The following is an 18603-nucleotide window of genomic DNA, read 5'->3' as shown; positions in this document are numbered from 1 at the left end:
TCTCATGCTGTTTTGATATGGTTCCCAATCATTTGGGTCAGAGTCCACACTAAGACCTGGTCTGACCTGGTCACTGGTCTTCAACGAGGGGGATTGTAGGTGGGCAATGGGTCTTTAATCTGCAATAACATGGCTGTATATATTTGGGGATAATCAGCATAACTATAGGAGATTTTTGTTGTGCTAGTGGCACCATATAGAGGTCAAACAGTAGAGGACCAAGAATGGATCCTTGAGGTCTCCCACACCTTCAATATACATTAAAAAAAATAAGCACAAGAAGCTTTTTTTGATGGTTCTAGGCTAGTAAAAGTCACGTCAATGGTTACATCAAGATTAGTTGTAAGTATTTTATGAATACATCTGAGGCTCAGTCACGACATTTTCTATTTTACTTTATTTATGTCTCCTGCATTAATATCATGTTACTTTGACCACTTCGTTACTTACTGAGGCAGGAAAGAGAAAATAAGTCAGACACAACCACAATCTCTTACATTTGCTTTCAGGTTTGTTTGTATGCATTCATTTGTCACTTTGTCTTAACGTTGAGTTAGGCTGTCCCTTTTCCAAGGTCATGAATGCATCAACTTACCCTGGAGTATTGCAGTTTTATTCAAGATGCGACGAGGACACACAAACACATCATTCGTAAATGAATTCTATCAATCCAATTTATTTTCCTGTTACGTGGTATCATTAAAAAAAAATCAACCAATTACAGGTTACTTTGATGTGATATGAACTTAATCAGATGTTACTCAGTTGGCTTTGAACATTCAGTGTGGAGCCATGGGAATTTGGAGGACTAACGTGTCCTTAAAAATAAAAATAATTAGTTTGAGGCAAAACTGCAATTTTCTCAGTGATATAAAAGTTTTACAAAGGATACTCTTCCTCACTGTGTTAGTGTCACAATGAAATAGAGAGACATAATGTTGTATCAGTTAACAGTAAACATTTCTGCAGGGTTATCCGATGATGTGATGCTTTTAATCTATAAATCATTAGGTTCCTGGACTGGTTTCTTGGTAACAGCTGTGTAGGTAGCAGTCCCTACTTAGGCGGGCCTGGAAATGGGCGCGCTTGATTCTTGTCAGTTGGAAATCCAATTTTATCATTTCTTCCAGGCTCTCCTTGCTGCGAGAAAGGAGCTGTGGGATTGGGGTTGTTGATGACACCCATGAAAATTGGTACATGGAGTTTATCATCCATAAGGACAAAAAAGAAGGGTTGGTTGAGATAGAAAATAGGATTGGATGCCCTTGAGATGACTACAGAGGTAGCTGCAGAAGCCTCTGCACCCTCCTCATTGATCTCCATGCTGGACTTGTGCAGCACACTGGACACCACCAGGGGGCCGTCTGCTATCCTTGAAAGGTTGGGAGCAGAAAACAGCCCCCCAAGGCCTAACACAGAGCACAAAGAACACAGGATACAGTTTTACCTTCACTGATCATGTAATTTGACGTTCACCATCACAGGCTCAACGCAACATAATCTTACCGAGTTTGGAGAAAACTTCTTGGAGCTCCTGAGAATACTCCAGTTTGAATTTGGGAATTTTGACTTGAACAGCCTTTTCCTTGGGCAGCCGCTCATAAAGGCTTGAGATTCTCATCTTGGGAGCAAGTGCCGACACATTCACCTGGCCAGACAAAGGCATGACCACTAACAAGCTCATTGACTCCTTAAATGGGAAAGATGCTACCTACACAGGAGGGAGAAGAGGTATGATGAGAAGGAGGTAACACACAGCATGTTCACAGATATGGAGAACAGCGGCAGAAATGCTGAGGGATGACAGGCACTTTACCTGAGACTCCAGTTCATTATCAATAAATAAGCTCAAGGGGTGTTTGGTATCTTCCATCATATCAACGTCAACCATGTGCTTGTCGTCAACGTAGAACACCCCTTTAGAGGTAAAGCGCGGGTCGAACTGAGTTTTCCATTGCCCTGGGGGAAACAGAGAATCGGTCAATGTTAACACAGAGTATATGGGAATATAAAGAGAATCTTGTGGAAGGAGAATTTCTCCACAAACACAATTAAAAGATTCATTGTGTTATGTGACACTTCCGCTTTTATTTACCTTTGAAATGGACAGCATTGATGAGCATGAGGAGTAAATTAGCTGGCAAAGCAGATAGGAAATCAGTCATCTGTCCTTGTGTTGCATTCTTCACCCAATCGTTTATCTGTTGCAGATCTTCCAAAATCACTGGCTCTGAGCCATACAGCTGCAGGGATTCTTGGAGAAACTCTTGTTTTGGTTCAAACCCTAGAAAACAGCAAAACAAACTCTTAACCTGCTCTTGAGCACATTTACTTTGAACTCACCCAGGTACAACATTATGTAACTCCAGTAACTGTAAATAAATGGCTCAGCATTTTAGCATTCCTCCATATAAACATTTGTCTTGAAGTAACCTTGGTGCAAGAAGATACGCATGGCAATCTTCAAGGCGTCGCTTCTGATTCCCACCAAGAGATTATGCAGGGCCTGGTGGAAGCAGGGCACGCTTTTGGCATGGAGATGATACATAAGCAACTCCTCCGTCATATTTGCCGCCCCTGAAAAAGCAGAGATGTAGCACCAACAACGAGTTTGAAAGCCTTTAAAGTCCAATATAAAACATTTGTAAAGCAGCAATGGGACACCTTCACACCTAGAGCCAGTTGGGACAGAGCTAATGAGATGCTCAGGGGAGATATGATCACGTTTGGCTGTTCTGGCGTTGTTTCAAGGTTCTGCAGCAGCTTCATGCCCAGCCTCTCGACTGCAGTGGTAATGGCTTTCCAGGACTCTGCGCTAGACTTGCAGTTCTCCTCTTGATCTTCCTCGGATGAAGACCCATCAGGCCTACTTGTCGGGGCTGAGGGAGCTTCTGTAGTGTTTGGTGTTCCTGGTACCTGTGTAGTTTCATTGACCAAGTCCTGATGGTAGGAACACGAGAAAATATTCAATTCTACACAGCCTTTCTATTCTTTACTCCATATGTGATCCTGATTGTTTTATCTGTGAATTTGGGGAATTTGGGACAAAAGAAACCTTCAGACTAACCGCTATGGGTTGGCTGGGCAACAAAGGAATCAGAGGCACCAAGGGGATGGCCTCACTATCTGCCACCTCAGCATTCTGTTGAACACAAGGATTGGCATCACACGTTACATAAACACATCGTATAATAGGCTCAAATGACTAAAAAATGTAAGATAATCTTTGAGTTATTTACAATGAGTCCTTCACTGCAGAGACAGATCAACAGGAGTGTCAGTCGAGAGTCCATGTCCTTACAACGGAACTGGAACAGAGACAGTATGTCAGCTGAACAAACTTCATGTCATAACCAACACAATAAGCACATTTTTACTCATTTTAAAATCCTTTCCGTGCTGCGCAATGAAACAAATGTGTTTGCACTTAAAACATACTTTCACACGTTTCAACAGTTACAAGGTGGTGCAAATCCCACTGCAGAGCAGATAATATCATCCCTTTCCTGTATAATTTGTTGGCTTTTATCATTTGTAGGTTTTAAACTCTTTCAACTTAGTCAGCCTCTGTTCTAAAAGGACACCAACTCATTTGGAAGTGCACCTGGAAAAACTGCAGCCAAAAAAAACAACAAAAAAAGACAATGAAAAATCTAAACACAAATTTCCTCCAAAAAACAAACTACAAAGTGTAACTCTGTCCTGGACTGCACATATTCAAAAGTATTTGTTTTTCTTAAAGCTGTCTGGAGTTTAGAAAATGTCGGTACAAGTGCACTATGACCTACAAAAGGTTTGGTATTCCTGGTAAAAATGTAAAATGTGAGAAAAATTCCCATTTGATTGATGTAAAAATTACTCCTTCACCTCCTTCACTCTTGCAATGAAGAATCCATGAGTAAATACTGACTCTGGTGCTATTTCTGCGTATTCTAACAGATTTCCAAACAAGTTACTCTCAATATAATACAGTACAAAATATGTATAAAAATATTTGAGCTTACCTTGAATTTAAATTGGATGAAAGGCCTGCTCTCTTGTCCAAAATAAGAGAGACTATGACTGTGGGTGGCAGAATTCTGGACAGTAAAAGATTGGCACTTGCTCAGCAAATGGTTAAATATCAACTTACATTGATTGGGGCCTCATTTAAGCCACTATTTGTTTGTAATTGTAGCTACCGAGACTCATCCAGGGTTAAAGAGTTATGTTGTACCTCAGCGTAGAGAGGATAATATCATGACACATGCAAACTCTGAGATGACGGCTAGATTGCAAAAGTGTGATAAAAACTAACTTTGTGTGGGCAAACAAACACTGGACTGCTTACATCACAATACACATTGGAGAAATCAGAAAACATTTCCAGGAAACCTTTGGCGGAGAAGAATCGACCCAACTGCCAGAACGCTTCAACGTTCCATCTAGAACTTGTGCTTACACCGACTGATAATTGTGGAAAGACAGCAAAAGGAACAAAGAAAACTTTAACTTATTGAGCTGATTTGGTGGTAAACTTTCACAACTCAAAAGTGATATCTTTGACATCACATGACAGCAGCTGACAGAGCCATTTGCAAACAGGAGAGGGACTTTGGACGATGTGTGCTCTAATGATTCGTTGTTGGCCAAGATGTGAACACAAGTTTGTGAATCAGGATAAACCCAGGTGACTCATGCAACAAACGGAACACGTACAAGTCATATGGAAGCAATTTTAATCCAGTTAATAAATATGCAGATTTTTGTTCATGGGTTTCCTAATTAAAATGTCCCAAAAGATACTGGATCAATCAAACCCAATCGTCTTGATGTTGTTCTTTAAAAAAGGTTGGCCATTTCATGGTTGTATGCTTACTAACACAGCTTTCACTCCACCATGTTTACAAAAGAACACACACACACACAGAAAATATTAAAACGTGGAGTACACTTGAGGGAAACAAGCAAACATTCTCGACAACATGACAGAGATAAAACCGTACAAAGGCAAAGACAGCTTTAGCTACTGAGTGCTACTTGGTGAGTTTCCACTGTGGCGATACCACAAACTGCTGACCTCGTGAAAACACAAATCTCTGTTGAATACGTATTTGCATTAAACAGAGAAAACACAAGTTCTTGGGCGATTCCTAATTCCAGTTTGCCAATTTCTGAACTGATGCCTGTGTACAATAAGCAACTACATACAAATGTTACAATACAAAAGTCTGTTGATCTTGGCATTGACTCACATTTCTACTTGGAAATAGTGAATCCGATGACTGGCATCTGTGCAGTCAAAGTGGCATCTGCCTGAATTTCGCACAACTTATACATCACAGTCCCAGTATAATGTTGCTACAGAATCTAAAGGCTACTCGCTTACGACTACTAACTCCAAAAGCAAGTTCAAGTCATTTATTAGTGGTTAAAAACAAACATTCAGCTTTAAAAATCTGTGTGAGACTGTTACAATTCAGGCTGTATTTGTGCGGTAGAACAAAGGCTGTGCATCAGCAACTGACTCGAGTGTGACACAAGTTGAGAGGACGTGTGTGTCGGCCGTTAAAGAGACAGCGAGTGTGGTTTTATTGTTCATGATGTAGAAACACCTGCTGTCAAAACAAATCTCGACAAAACACAGAGTAATGCTAACACAAACAAATGATCTGATCTAGAAATACTGCATAGTTTAATCAGTGCATTAGATACGCATGGTACTCTCTAACATCAAGGGAAATAAAAGGTGAGGTCAATGTATTTTTGGTGTTGTTATGCATCTATTTGGAAAGTGTAAACACTACATAAGAACCATGCTTGGCTCCACCTTCCTGAGCGGTTCTTCTGATTCATCCTCTTGAGAGAACAATTGACCTTTTTCAAAAGAATAAGTGACTTTATCAAGATAAGAACTTTTCATTATATACTATCTATACATCTACAGGCAAACTGTGTTTTAAAAAGTGTGATTTGCTGTACAAGAGTAATCTCAATAGCATGGCACAACTTTACGGTCTATAAATTTGGTCAGTGCCGACAGCCCGAGTGCTTCTGCAGTGGCTTCTCTTGTGCTGCTTCATTCAGAATCTATTTAGAGTAACTGGCAACCTGCACCTCCAGCACCTCCGGCACGAACTGACCTCGATCGAGCTCTGAGGGTCGGGACGCGCCAGGCTTCACGAATAAGACACTTTTAAGGGTCAGCGGTGGAGTGTGTGATTTCGTCTACGCTAATAACCGGATGGCGCCGTTCTCCGAGCCCAGCAGCAGAAGTCGCTTGGTGGGCAGCACGGCCAGGCTGGTGAGCGTTCCACGGAAGTTCTCCGAGCTCAGCTTGGTGCTGCTGATGGGGCTCAGGGAGATGTCTGCCATGGAGTACACCCCGATCTTGTTGGCCACCGTTCCAGTCACGATCTCCGAGCCGTAGAGGTCGAAAACGTGGATGGGGTCGGACTGTGACCTGTACTGGCGAAGAGGCTTGTGTTCTAGATCTTTCCATACTGTGAGCGTGTAGTCAGCGGACGAGCTGATGACCAAGTTTCCATCTGCAGCCTGAGGAGATAAATACGAGAAAGGACATCACTGGTTGATGATGTCAATTGTGAGCCGGGCCTCAGCCTCTAAACCTCTATTATATATTTGTAATTTTATGGTATTAACAATATTGATATTTCTTAAGATTTGACATAAACAAAACACAAAAGTTCATGTTTCATTTGAATAACAGTATACCCACGCACTTGGAGTACCTTCAACAGGGACACACTCACTCAACCTTCAGCAGAAATCACTTTTAAACAAGATCAGATCGTCAAAGACTTAAAGTTGTCTTCCACCAAAATATTAAGACGGCCAATAGTCAATAAGCATCAAAAACTGACGGGAAGTCTGGGTCACATACATGTGCCAATGAGAACCGCTGTGGGTTTTCTAATGAGTAACTTGTGTCCATATTTGCCCAAGCGTGTGCCTTTAAAACCAGAGATACAATCCTTGACCTAAATCGGGGTTAAATAAAGTTTGCTCATCCTTGCGCTCTGTTGACTGCAGATTTGCTGGGTACAACTTTCACCATCCTACTCGTACTCATATCTGTGGAACCAGTGGAGTCGGTGTCAAAATAAAACTAATCTTCCATGACACATGACAGCTGAATATAACAGCCACACCTCCTGGGTTGATTACCTCCAGTGGGAAAAAGTTTTAGTTTCACTTCTGAAACACATTAAGAGCTTTCATGCAACAGCTGGCGTGTTTTTGTCCCACACATAGCCCTAATACACAGCTGGTATATTGACAGCGAGCTTCTTTACCACCCACGCAGGGACACAGGTCCGTGTGTGGCGACCTGTGCGACCCACCTTCAGGTCAGGGTCAGATGTGTTGTGCATGTGAATGTGCGTCGGTCAGTGAGGGACAAACGAGTGAAATCCGGCTTCCATTTGTCACGGAAAGATTTGTCTGCTCAGCAACGCGCAAAAACTCGCAAACGCAGCAATCAAAAGCGATAGACATTCTCCTCCTCTGTACACACTCCAGCTCCGGGCCTGAGGCTGGTGAAGTTGAGGCACTTTGATAATAAGATTCCTAATAAGGGTGATCTAATGGGTGGGGCGGTGAAAATGTATCTCCCTTCTGTTCGCCAACATCTACAGTGCCAGTGGCAATTTATTTTCATTAGTGCTGAAGAATATAATTGTGTTACTCGCGACTGTGTGGCACTGTAATAACCCACAAAAGGACTTGAATACCAAATTACGCTCTTTTTCCTCTGAACACAGACAGAATGTTTGTAATTGGTGATTGTGAGCAGAATTCCTTATTATTAAATTGATGAGACGATATACTTCACATTTAGGACAAACAGCACGACTTCAAGAAGCTTAAACACGTCAACGTCTTCTAATGCGACAAACTGACTGGATGAATAGATCCTCTAAAGTGGTTTTGTTGACAGTTATATGTTCGTACATATGAAGTGATTAATTGTGAAATTTGAGACGTTTAGGTTAAGTTGATGCATACAAAGTGAACACTATGTTGCCTTTTAGGAGCATTACTGTAGATTGCAGGGACTTTACCTCCCTTGGATTTCCTATAAAGACATCTGGGTATAGGATGTATTGATTTTAATTAGCTTTGGTAAATTACTTCACAAGACACACACACACACACACACACACACACACACACACACACACACACACACACACACACACACACACACACACACACACACACACACACACACACACACACACACACACACACACACACACACACACACACACACACACACCAACTGTGTATACCTTCATTTGGAGGATATCTCCCTCGTGACCCGGCCAGCCCTTCAGAATAAGGCCGGTGCGGGCGTCCAGCAGCACAATGCATCCAGAGGAGAAACCTGCAGCCACCGTACGGCCTCCAGGGCTCACTGCCAGGTAGCGGATCAGCCCGGCACTTACATTGTTGTATGCCAGACGAAACTCGTGCTGGCAGCAAAAGAGGAGTATTTGTCACTTTAAGGACGAGAACAATAACTCTACAGTGTAAAAAAAACAATGTAAAACACAGTGATGAGTGATTATGAAAGTCTAAAGTGACAATACCTGAAGACCCGGTTTACGAGGATCAATGAAGCGAAGCACAGAATCTGCGCTGCCAAAGACAACACTGCAGTGTGGCGCTGGCATGGTGGTGACGGCCGTGATGGGATTCTTCCCATCCACAGCTTCATAAGACCGAATCTGCTTGCCTGGCGGACAACAGACGACAAAATATGCTAACTAAAATACACAGAAGACGTATAGTTCTAAGAATAAGCAAAGTTCCCATTGTGCTCGCAACCCTCACCTGTGTATTGATCCCACAGGTGCACAGTGCCATCACAGCTCACCACCTCCTGGGAAGATTCAAGCTGTCCCACATAGAAAACTGACTTGCGATGGTCAGTGTACGTCAGCCTGGGCTCCACTTCCTGTGTTCCATCACCGTGGTTATAGAGGGGCCAAAGCTTCACGGTCTTGTCTTTACTGCCAGAAAGGAAGTAGTCCTCTCCTGCCAATGGTGCGAGACACTTTATGGTGCCCGAGTGACCCAAGAAGCTCTGCAATCGGATCTGGTGGAAGTGGAAATGTGGATCCTGCTGGTTGAGTCCTATCTCATACTGCCAGTAAGCCAGCCAGTTGCCCTGCAGGCAGCGGCCGCTGCGAGGGAGGTCCTGCTTCAGGGCGCTATCCTCTGGGGTGGGGCCCGTCACCCAGGAGGAAGAGGAGAACGCTGCACCAATGGATGGAGTGAAGCTGGAGGCAGTGGTGAAGATGGGAGCGGTATGGCTGGGGAGGGAGCGCCCCCAGGAGGTGATCGAGCCTAAGTTAGGGCTACTACCATAATCAGACTCCCGGGACACTTGGATGCGGTTCCCTACCAGATGGCTCCCAAAGGTGCCGGACTCTGGAAGGGAGTCTCCCTGTGTGTCGGGTGCAGGAAAAGGGCTGCAATCCATATGTCTGCCTCCACCAGAGGGCAGACCAATTGATGAGGAATGAGCCCTGGATGCGGCTGTGGCGTTGGCCTCTGCGCTGCCAGGACTCACACTCTGATGGTACGACTGGGCCAACTGCCAGACCAGCTCGTGGTTGGGAACCACTTTTCGAATTGCTGTATCACCTGCAGAAGTGCCAGCACAACACTGATGTAGACCACTGGAGCGTAAAAATCTATTTGATTGAGGTTCTGGCTGTCAGATATTTTCTACTTGAGACAGAATGGTGTTTTCTTACCTATGAGGCAGTAGAAAGGGATGTAAGATGCATACGCCATCTCAGGGTTAAATACAGACTGCAGCTCTTCTAAAACTCCCAACTCGTACGTTGCATTTTTCCCCTCAGGCGTGCAAACGTCCACTACTGTGACTTCTCCCACAACTCTTCGAGGAGCACTGTGCAGCTGTAACAGAACCAATCAATACATCTAAAAATTCTACTGTAGAAAAATGTTGCTTTAATTTGTGAATACACTGCAAAACTCATGTTTGGCAATTCTAGGTTTACATCGTTATTTGGCTGTTACAAGGAGAAAGTTGTCATTTGTTTTCAGCACTTTCTGATTGATCTGTTTCTTCAAAGTGAGAAACTTTTGTGCAATGTGTGTGCATACCTGGGACTGCAGACAATGCAGCAGAGAGAAGACAATAAAGAATCGGCGAAGGGTCTCTGCCATATGCTGCTGCACCATCTCCCTGCCAATGCGCAGACAGATGAGAGCCATCAGGCTGAGAGTCTTGAGACAGACGGCAGTGCGAGTCTGCACCCCGCTGGGGAACCTGGGGTAGAGCAGGAAGGGGACAACAAGAGACAGAATGATGGATGCTGTGCAGCACATTTACTTCAACTCAAATTAAGAAGGCATTACAGTGTATTTCATTTTAAACAGAAAAAGACAAAGAGCTGATGGAAATGCAATGCAAGTAACACTTACAGTGTATTTTGTTGTTGTGTCAGCTTTGGCATGCTGTGTTAAAATCACGGAACTACTAAAGAGCCTCAGACTACTACAGTATATGTGTATATGTGTATTTACCCCATTTGTGGAGATGTGAGCAGGTCCAGCAGTGGCAGTAGCACATCCTGGTTGATCTTCATGAGCATGTCCATCAGAGTGGTATCAGAGAGAAAGACGATGATCTTTTGGGTGAGCGCCACAGCACCAAGCAGACTTGCCTCCTTACGTGTGTTAAGACGCTGTGATGAAGGTGGAGACACCTGGAAGAAATGTGTAAAATCAACAACAAAACCAACAACAACCATTATAATAATAATAAAAAGTGTTAGTCAATTAAATAAATACAAAAGACATTTCCTACAATTAGTAACAAATGTTCTTTCGCCAATAAGTCAAAGAGGGTTTATGTGGGAGAAGGTGTGTGTGTGTGTTTTCTTGTGCTTTTTCTCCCATTACCAGGTAGCCTATATAAGGCAGGTATTGGTAGGTGAGTACAGGCTCTCCGTAAAGCTGAGCAATATAAATGAGACAGTCTAACACAGGTCCAGCTGTATGGTCGCCAACCACAGGTTTCTTCTCATACACGCTGCCCATTCCCACACTGCTGCTCTCCTCAGCTACGGGCGCCACAAAGTGGTGGTTCTCCGGCCCTACAGGGGACGAGAGAAAACGCATGAAACTGACGATTACAGGACGCTCGGAGTAACACATGTTGAAATGTTATGTAAATAAATAAATTGCTTCATAATGTTTTCCTTATTCAGTTACGCACCAATGTAACAGTTGGTGAGCAAACGTAGTAGATTCCTGGCCACAAATCGAGAAGTTACGGTTGGTCCAAGCTTTGCTGATAACCATCTAACTGTCTTGCAGACTGTATCTGTGTGAGAAGAAAACACAGCAAGTGATGTTGCGTAAGCTGTTATAACAAGAGCTTCCCACATATACTGTAAACTGTATCTACCTCTTACTCACCTAGAAGAATCTTTTGCTCTTTTTCCTCAGAGTTTTCTGACGGGTCATGGTCGTCCTCCTCCTCCTCCTCCCGTTCTCCCATGATGCCTTTCTCAGACTCTTCCAGTGCAAGTCCATTCACAAACTCACCCTCCAGAGCTGCGACTCTATCTTCCGTGCACCCAGAGTGAGCGAGCTGCCCCATGTCATGAGTGTTTTCTGAACTGTCTTTACCCTCCAGAGTCTCTGTTATCTCTTCCTCCTCCATCTCCCCTCCTTCCTCTCCCTCACTGGCCTGTTTCAGGTCCTGGCTGCTGTCGGCCGATTTGAGACTAGCTCGATCCCGCGGGGAGTCCCCATCCCCAATCGAGAGTTCACTTGCGCTGCTTTTGTCGCTGAGCTTACCGACACTTAAAGATTCCTGATCTTGATCCTTGGTGGCAGAGTTCTGGATCTGCTGTTTCCCACCTGCCACCGCCACTCCACTGTTAACATAGAACTCATTTTGAAAGTCCTCTGCCTCAGAGAGAAACACCTGGTCACTGAGACTGATGCCCGAGGAGTAGTCTACCAGCCCAGCGTCCCCAACTACAACTCCCCCACTCGCTCCACTGCTACCTCCCATATTTCCACTTACAGATCCAGAGGTTGGTCGCCCGTCCCCACACTGAAAGTCTTCTTCTTCTTCCTCTCCGAGATTACACGTCCCGCTCCTCAGCCCTTTGCCCACTTCCCTATCAGAGCTCTCAAAGCCAGTGATCACTTGTAGCACGTGAGGGAGTAGGTTGGACAGAAATGCCTGCAAGCCGAGCCTCACGATGAGCTGCAGGATGAAACAGTCTGTGTAGAGATAGAAACGTCCTCGTAGACAGTGAGGGTTTTCATAAACGTTGACCAGTGGCTTCAATAAATACTTGTTTGCATTCCTGGGGCCCAGTACTCTGGAGATGGGCTCAAACAGATACCACGCAGCATAAACGGCAGTGGACTCCTCAAGCATGAGAGTAAGAATAAAGGGTAGGAGAATCTCCAGACCCTCAGCCGTGATGTTTCCTCGCAACAAAGTCTCCAGCTGCTGCCACAGGTGAAAGACCACATCTCTCCCCTGAAGGCTACACGTAGTCTTCATCTTGGCATGGTAGGAGAAGATGAATTGGTGAAGTGATGCGAAGTAGGAGGGAAAGGGAAAGGGCGTGATGATTGGGCTCAGTAACTGGAAAGGGTTTGGGGGAGGGAGTCCGTCACTGATGGGGTCATATTTGAAGAGGAGCGGAGGTGGGCAATCTGATGCTTCTGTATGATCTCTCCCAGAGTGCTTGTGTATGAGCAGCAGCATCTCAAGGGCATGGTGCAAAGACAGAGGAACATCACGAAGGCTGGCAGAGCAGAGCTTCAAAACGGCCTGGTAACGCTGTCTAAGAGGGGTCCCTGGTTTGAGTCTTCTCAGTTTTGAGGAGTGGAATATTTCCACAATGAGAACACCAAGAGCCTGCATGTCTCTTTGGTACAGCTGTGTGAGGGAGGGTAGAGACTCCACCACACCTCCTCTCCTCCAAGCACCAAACCCTTCAGGATGCCACACTTCAGCATTGAGACTCTTGACAAGGAAGTTGTTCAGCTTCTCCAACTCTTCCAAAGGCTGTAATGGGTGGAAGCCTTCAGGAAGGATGATCTTGATTTCCTCCACATTGGTGGTGGTCGTCACATTTCCTTCCACGTGTTTTTTGTTCATCGACCCCCCTCTCTGCAACATGCCACCGCGTAATCCAGGGAACTCACCAGGCAGTGAACTCGGGGACTGGGAGACAATAAGTGCTGGGTGGTCCACTCCCATCTTCCCCCCTGCCATACTCATGCTTGGCAACGGCACAGAACTGGAAGTAGAAGTGGTCGAACCAGAGGAAGCCAACGAGTCCAGAGCTTCCATACCTTGTTCGAGCTCCTCATCTCTGTCTGCCATGACCCAGCCACTGGTTTCACACCCTGTGGACTCCGGCACCATTCCATCAACAGTATCGCCGATGGTGTCAACTTGAGGAATATGTAGAGAAGGCACATTAAGAGCAGCAAGGCCGAGGAGAGGAGGTTCTGGTGGGGCGTACTGGCTCGGAGATAAGCGGGGAGGGTGGGGCTGGTCGAACAGCTGGACCACACCGTAGGTAGTGAGATGAGTGTGGTTGTCCACAAGATGCAGGCAAACATTCTTGGCCTTCACAGCTTCTTTACCCGACAACTTATAGCCAAATGTGAGGTCTATCCAGTGATGCAAGTACTGTGACACCTCTCTGCTTTCCAGAAGGCGCCTATGGATCTCAATAAACTCTTCACAAGACCTGCACCAGGAAGGCACATCCAGGTCTGGCATGTCAGGATGGATAGATCGGAAAATGGAAGGATCAGTGTAGAATTCCGGAATGCACTCATCAGGGGTCCAGCTCTGCATGCGTTCCATAGAGGCTGGGTACTCGTTAGGCTCCCACTGAGATCTAACATGGCTACACAACACTGATTTGGGCGTTTGTCGGGCTTTGTAGACATAGTAGGTGATGTCTGAGAGCACATCAGATATGTGATGAGGAACATGGAGATGGTCGGGTTGCCCAGCACCACCACCACCTACAAAGCCAGCGAGGTCTCCTCCCACACCTCCTCCGCCTGCCCCATTAGCCACAGCAGCCGCCAAAGCCTCTTTGGTCATCTCATAAGTGAAGTCTAGCTGCTTATCCCCTTTGTTGAGCCTGAACTTGGACCGCCTGAGGTCCCGGAATTTTCCAAATGGCACAGTAAAATCTACCACCCATGGCAACACTGGATGGTAATTAGGGTCTCCTTCTCGTCTTCCTGCCAATCTGTTCAGTTCCATCAAGTAGCGGAAGTTACTGACCCGTCCGTGAACCCAATCTAGAGCCAGATTCTTCAGTGCATCAAAACAGCCATTGCAAAGTCTCCTGTTGTCACGTCTCACACATGCATTGTCCTTTGGCAGGACACTTTTTGGCACTTGTCTGCCAGTAACATCACTGTTTGCATCCAGTTCCACCCCCAGCTCCTCATAATGGGCTAGGTTAAGTCTGAGACGGCTGCAGAGCTGTTCATCTACTGCTATGTCGTGCAGGGACAGCTCTCCACAAGAGAGACCTGCTGCATGACATGCCTGCAGGGCTTTCAGTAACTGGTAGAGAATGAACAAAACTTTGGCATGGCTATTTGCAAGCTTAGCTGGACTATAGGAAACAATATCATGGAGTGAATACTGATTATAGGGTAGAATCACATAGAGCATATCTGCCGTCTCCAGCAGGCACTCAGCAGGGAGCACATTAGGACACGGATGGTCTGGCTGGGATTTGGAAAAACAAGAAGAACTGGATGGCAAATAGTTCTCTTTCTCCCTCTCCCTGGCTGGAGACAGGGATGGTGACACTCTGCCAGGTGAGATGAATGAGGAATTGAAGAGCTTCTGTAGTGCTTGACGCACTGCATCTACAGCTGAAACATAGATCTGCTCAGCAGCCCCTGCATATGGTTGTACAAGTTTGGAATGAGCTTCACGCCACAGGTTCCTAAAAAAGAGATTAAGACAAAAGGTTGATATATGTGACAATCTGAACTAAGTGAACCATGTTAGCCCCATTGACTGGATCAGACTATTTTCAGTGTAGGCATTTTTAAATAGATATTAAGCCTAGACAATGGTTAAACTTTACAATAATTACAAACACATTTAAATTCAATTTTGTGAAGAGGACAGTTAAGATTGCATTTCAGAATATAGAAATCCGAAACCTGCTATATCAGATGTTATATTAAATCTTCATGGGAAGCAGTTCTGTTGTTATGAAGAAGCTGTTTGTAAATTACCCCGGAGGCTCAGATTAGAAAATAACTTGCCCGACTACATTTTGCAGTAGAATATGTAATAAATACAGTACCTGACATTATGCTGTGACACCCACTGCATGGATTTGATGAAAGAATCCTGTGATGAAGCATCCATTGATTGGTAACATTGGTCTCTGGCCATTCTGTAGCTCAGCTTGCTTTTCCTCAGACCATGAATGCACACTCGTGTCCAGCCAGGCGGCAGTTTAGCCTGGGAACACTGCAGATATGTGCGAATTTCTGCCTCGCCGACGCTGTCAACGCGGGCACAGCGCACTATCTTCCTCTCCCTGAGGCTCGTCACCCAGCGGGTAGGTACAAAAGCCACCACCTCCTGAGGACGAGGACCCGGGCTTTGCTGCCGCCTGTCAACCCCCAAGTCTTTCTCAACTGCAAACATCAGCCAATCCATGGTGAGTTTGTGCCTTCAAAGGTTTCACGCACTGTCCAGCTGTGTGTCCCAGAGGACGACTTTCACAAATCCATCAAGTCTGGAATCAAAGACGCCAAGGACTTAATTTCTTCTTCCACTTACGGCCCTGTTGAGCGTAAACAGACATTAAGAAGAAGAAACTTTAGTGGGTCAAATCACATGCAAACATGACATCATGCAAACGCAGTCCTCTGAAATTTGTCTTGCATGCCCCTCTTACATATCAAAACACACATCTCAGAGGAGTCAGCGCACGGCAGCCATGATACAGCGCCCCTGGAGTAGAAGGGGGTTTGGTGCCTTGCTCAAGGGCACCTCGGCAGTGCCCTGGAGGCAAACTGGCAACTCTCCAGCTGTGCCAATGCCAGATCACGTTCTTGGTCCATACGGGACTCGAACCGGCAACCCTCCGACTGAGTCCCCGATGAACTGAACTACTACTGAACAATATGACCTTTCTCAGGAATATTAACAATAACATTTAAATACTATTACAGGCTAATCATCTCAGCAGAAACCGTGGAAATGCTGCAGTGAATGGGCGTTATGAAGCACATGACTGAACCAGTACACACTGTACCTGTCTCACTGTACCTGTCTCACTGTATGGTGCTATACTAATGCTACATTTGGCAACTTATTCTATAACATTTAAAACACATCGTCGGTTACCGGGTCACAAACTGAACTTGAGCTGTCTGTGCTCCGTAGCTAGCTGGGCGGTTTATCATAACAAATGAGTTGCGCACAAATACCTCGAATCAAGACAACTCAACAAAAGCGAAACTACAAACATTTAAACGTACAGATACATTCTATAAATACATGTGGCTAATAAATACATGTGGCTAATACCATTTGTCCCGATGTTACAAATAGAGGAACGGCGGAGGCGGTTTGGTGGTTCCGAGACGCTTTTGTGTGACTTGGGGAAGTGCAGTCAACTTGAGCGAACTTAACGCAAGCTAATGCTAAACGACGCGGCTAGCGAGGTGACAGCCGACATAAACAAGCAGATACACAGCTTATACTCTTTAACATTATCACCACACTTGTGACCCCGGACGGTTAAACTAATCCCCTCATACCGCGAAGTGATAACATCAACAACAGCGCTTTGTGTTGCGTGTTATCCATGTTGTTTAGCTCACCTCTCACCACTTGTAGCAGCTCTGACAGCTAGCGTGAAGCTAACAGCGCACAGGCGAATCCGCGCATGGCCGCTTCGTACGGTGTCCTGTCTTCACTTTGCAAACGACCCGGGGCTGCGTGTTGTCCATCCATGATGTTTGGTCCACAGAAAACTGTCAGCGGAGGAGACGATGATCGGTCAGTCAGACAGGCAGGCAGATGGTTCAGTGTTTGGAGCTTCATGGAGCCATGTTTCAGAAACGACAACTCACGTGACACAACAGCAGACAGACGCGTCTCATGTGATCCCTGCTGGAATCAGAGCAACTCCCTCATGACTCCTCCACACAAATACACACGGACAATGTCAATGTCGTTTCATTTGTTTAATCCACACTGGGGGAAATAGCTTCTTGGTGCCAAGGTTGCAAAAAAGTTCAACACAATTGTGCAGATCAGCACATAATCATTGATTATATTGAAAATCAATAGAAACAGTAGCCATAATCTTGGGGTTGTCCTCCATTTAAACACTATTTCAGAAAAAGAGATGACACACAACAAAACAAATGAAACACAGAAATTTTGAATATGTGCTAATCAACGATTTCGCTTAAATCAGCATTATTCATTGTCACCACATCCTGTCCGTTAACATCGACCTTAAACAGCACAAAACCACACAGTCACGTACAAAGAGATACAAGAAAACAGACTAATTCTCTTATAGGAATAATATGGGATTAAAACAATGGACCTGGAGGAGTTTGAAGGTGTGTGGGAACAAAACACAGTCTTTCCTCAGTCAGAGTTAATGTCATTGGCTCAATAATGAAACACCTGCTAGTGATGTTTTCTCCAAACTGACAGAGCAGGACAACATACTATATACTGATATATAAAACACGATAATGTGTGTCCTGGCTATCACCTGGGATGCAGAAAAGGCAGATTGCATTACAGGAGTTTCAGATTCATGCACCGTCAGCATATTTGCAGGAAGCAGGTTAACATGCTGGCAATGCTGCAGGGGGGTGGAGGGGGAGCCTTCTCTTACTTTAAAAGCTGAAGTTCAAAATTATCAACAAGAGTTTCGTATTATCAGATTGACTTATTCAGCAGTTGACAGATTCATGCAGGTTGAGTCAGAGCACTACTGACAATGACAGACATAAAAGGCTGAAGGGTGGATAATTCTGCATGTCCATAGATAACATCACCACAATCTGGTTCTGAAAGGCAAACTCAGTAACACATCTTCTGGCATGTAAGGTCAATTCAAAGGCATATTTCATTATTCCCAACCTACAGGCCTCTGGTTTCCTCTGGGATCATGGATACAGGGATTTGCTTCCATCCAGTCATGTGAGCGTCAGTGAGGTTGGGGACTAATCTTGAGTGATAAGGCCTCGGATAGCAGTGTGTGTACCAGCTCTTCCCAAAGCTGTTTAGGGGATCGAGGTCAAGGCTCTGTACATCCCAATGAAATTCTTTTCTTTATCAACCTTTTTTCACTTTGCTCACAAAGGAAATAGGCCTTTCCCAAAATACTGATTTAATATTGATAGAATACTTGTTTAAATCCTGTGGAATTAAGATTTCCCTTCAAAATGTGTAATTTTTTGTAGTGTTTGAGCGTACAGGAATTCCTACAAGAGCAGATGAGAGAGATGTAATAAGAGTGATCTCCACAAGGTGGCGTTAGCATTCAATAT

At 44.9% G+C, this 18603-nt stretch overlaps 2 protein-coding genes across 2 annotated transcripts; both read right to left on the bottom strand.

The window, feature by feature from the left end:
* Positions 1-656: 656 nt before the first annotated feature.
* On the bottom strand, positions 657-4378 carry serpinf2b (serpin peptidase inhibitor, clade F (alpha-2 antiplasmin, pigment epithelium derived factor), member 2b). Its single transcript, XM_076146363.1, has 10 exons — positions 4331-4378; positions 4005-4079; positions 3240-3308; positions 3068-3142; positions 2673-2940; positions 2434-2577; positions 2096-2284; positions 1817-1959; positions 1507-1711; positions 657-1409 (listed from the first exon to the last, which is right to left on the bottom strand). The coding sequence occupies exons 1-10, from the start codon at positions 4361-4363 to the stop codon at positions 1057-1059; spliced, it is 1554 nt and encodes a 517-aa protein (XP_076002478.1). The 5' UTR covers positions 4364-4378; the 3' UTR covers positions 657-1056.
* Positions 4379-4701: 323 nt separating this feature from the next.
* wdr81 (WD repeat domain 81) lies at positions 4702-17252 on the bottom strand. Its single transcript, XM_076146362.1, has 12 exons — positions 16909-17252; positions 15375-15863; positions 11464-15005; positions 11261-11368; positions 10945-11138; positions 10567-10748; positions 10144-10309; positions 9768-9933; positions 8839-9654; positions 8595-8740; positions 8295-8477; positions 4702-6534 (listed from the first exon to the last, which is right to left on the bottom strand). The coding sequence occupies exons 2-12, from the start codon at positions 15734-15736 to the stop codon at positions 6208-6210; spliced, it is 6192 nt and encodes a 2063-aa protein (XP_076002477.1). The 5' UTR covers positions 15737-15863; positions 16909-17252; the 3' UTR covers positions 4702-6207.
* Positions 17253-18603: the final 1351 nt, after the last annotated feature.

This window comes from Genypterus blacodes, unplaced genomic scaffold (assembly GCF_046128005.1).
Source record: "Genypterus blacodes isolate CSIRO-AG114 ecotype Tasmania unplaced genomic scaffold, CSIRO-AGI_Gbla_v1 ptg000032l_1, whole genome shotgun sequence".
NCBI classification, from domain to species: domain Eukaryota; kingdom Metazoa; phylum Chordata; class Actinopteri; order Ophidiiformes; family Ophidiidae; genus Genypterus; species Genypterus blacodes.
The sequence above is the reverse complement of the archived record's forward strand: the minus strand, read 5'-3'. Positions and strand labels throughout refer to the sequence as shown.

Coding starts and splice junctions, on each gene's coding strand:
- wdr81 (XM_076146362.1), bottom strand. CDS start 15,736: ATGGATTGGCTGATGTTTGCAGTTGAGAAAGACTTGGGGGTTGACAGG. Junction 11,139..11,260: donor GCTCACCAACTGTTACATTG/GTGCGTAACTGA, acceptor CGTCCCCTGTAG/GGCCGGAGAACCACCACTTT. Junction 8,478..8,594: donor CTCGTAAACCGGGTCTTCAG/GTATTGTCACTT, acceptor TTTTGCTGCCAG/CACGAGTTTCGTCTGGCATA.
- serpinf2b (XM_076146363.1), bottom strand. CDS start 4,363: ATGTTTTCTGATTTCTCCAATGTGTATTGTGAT. Junction 2,285..2,433: donor GCGTATCTTCTTGCACCAAG/GTTACTTCAAGA, acceptor GCTGTTTTCTAG/GGTTTGAACCAAAACAAGAG. Junction 1,712..1,816: donor ATAATGAACTGGAGTCTCAG/GTAAAGTGCCTG, acceptor CCTCCTGTGTAG/GTAGCATCTTTCCCATTTAA.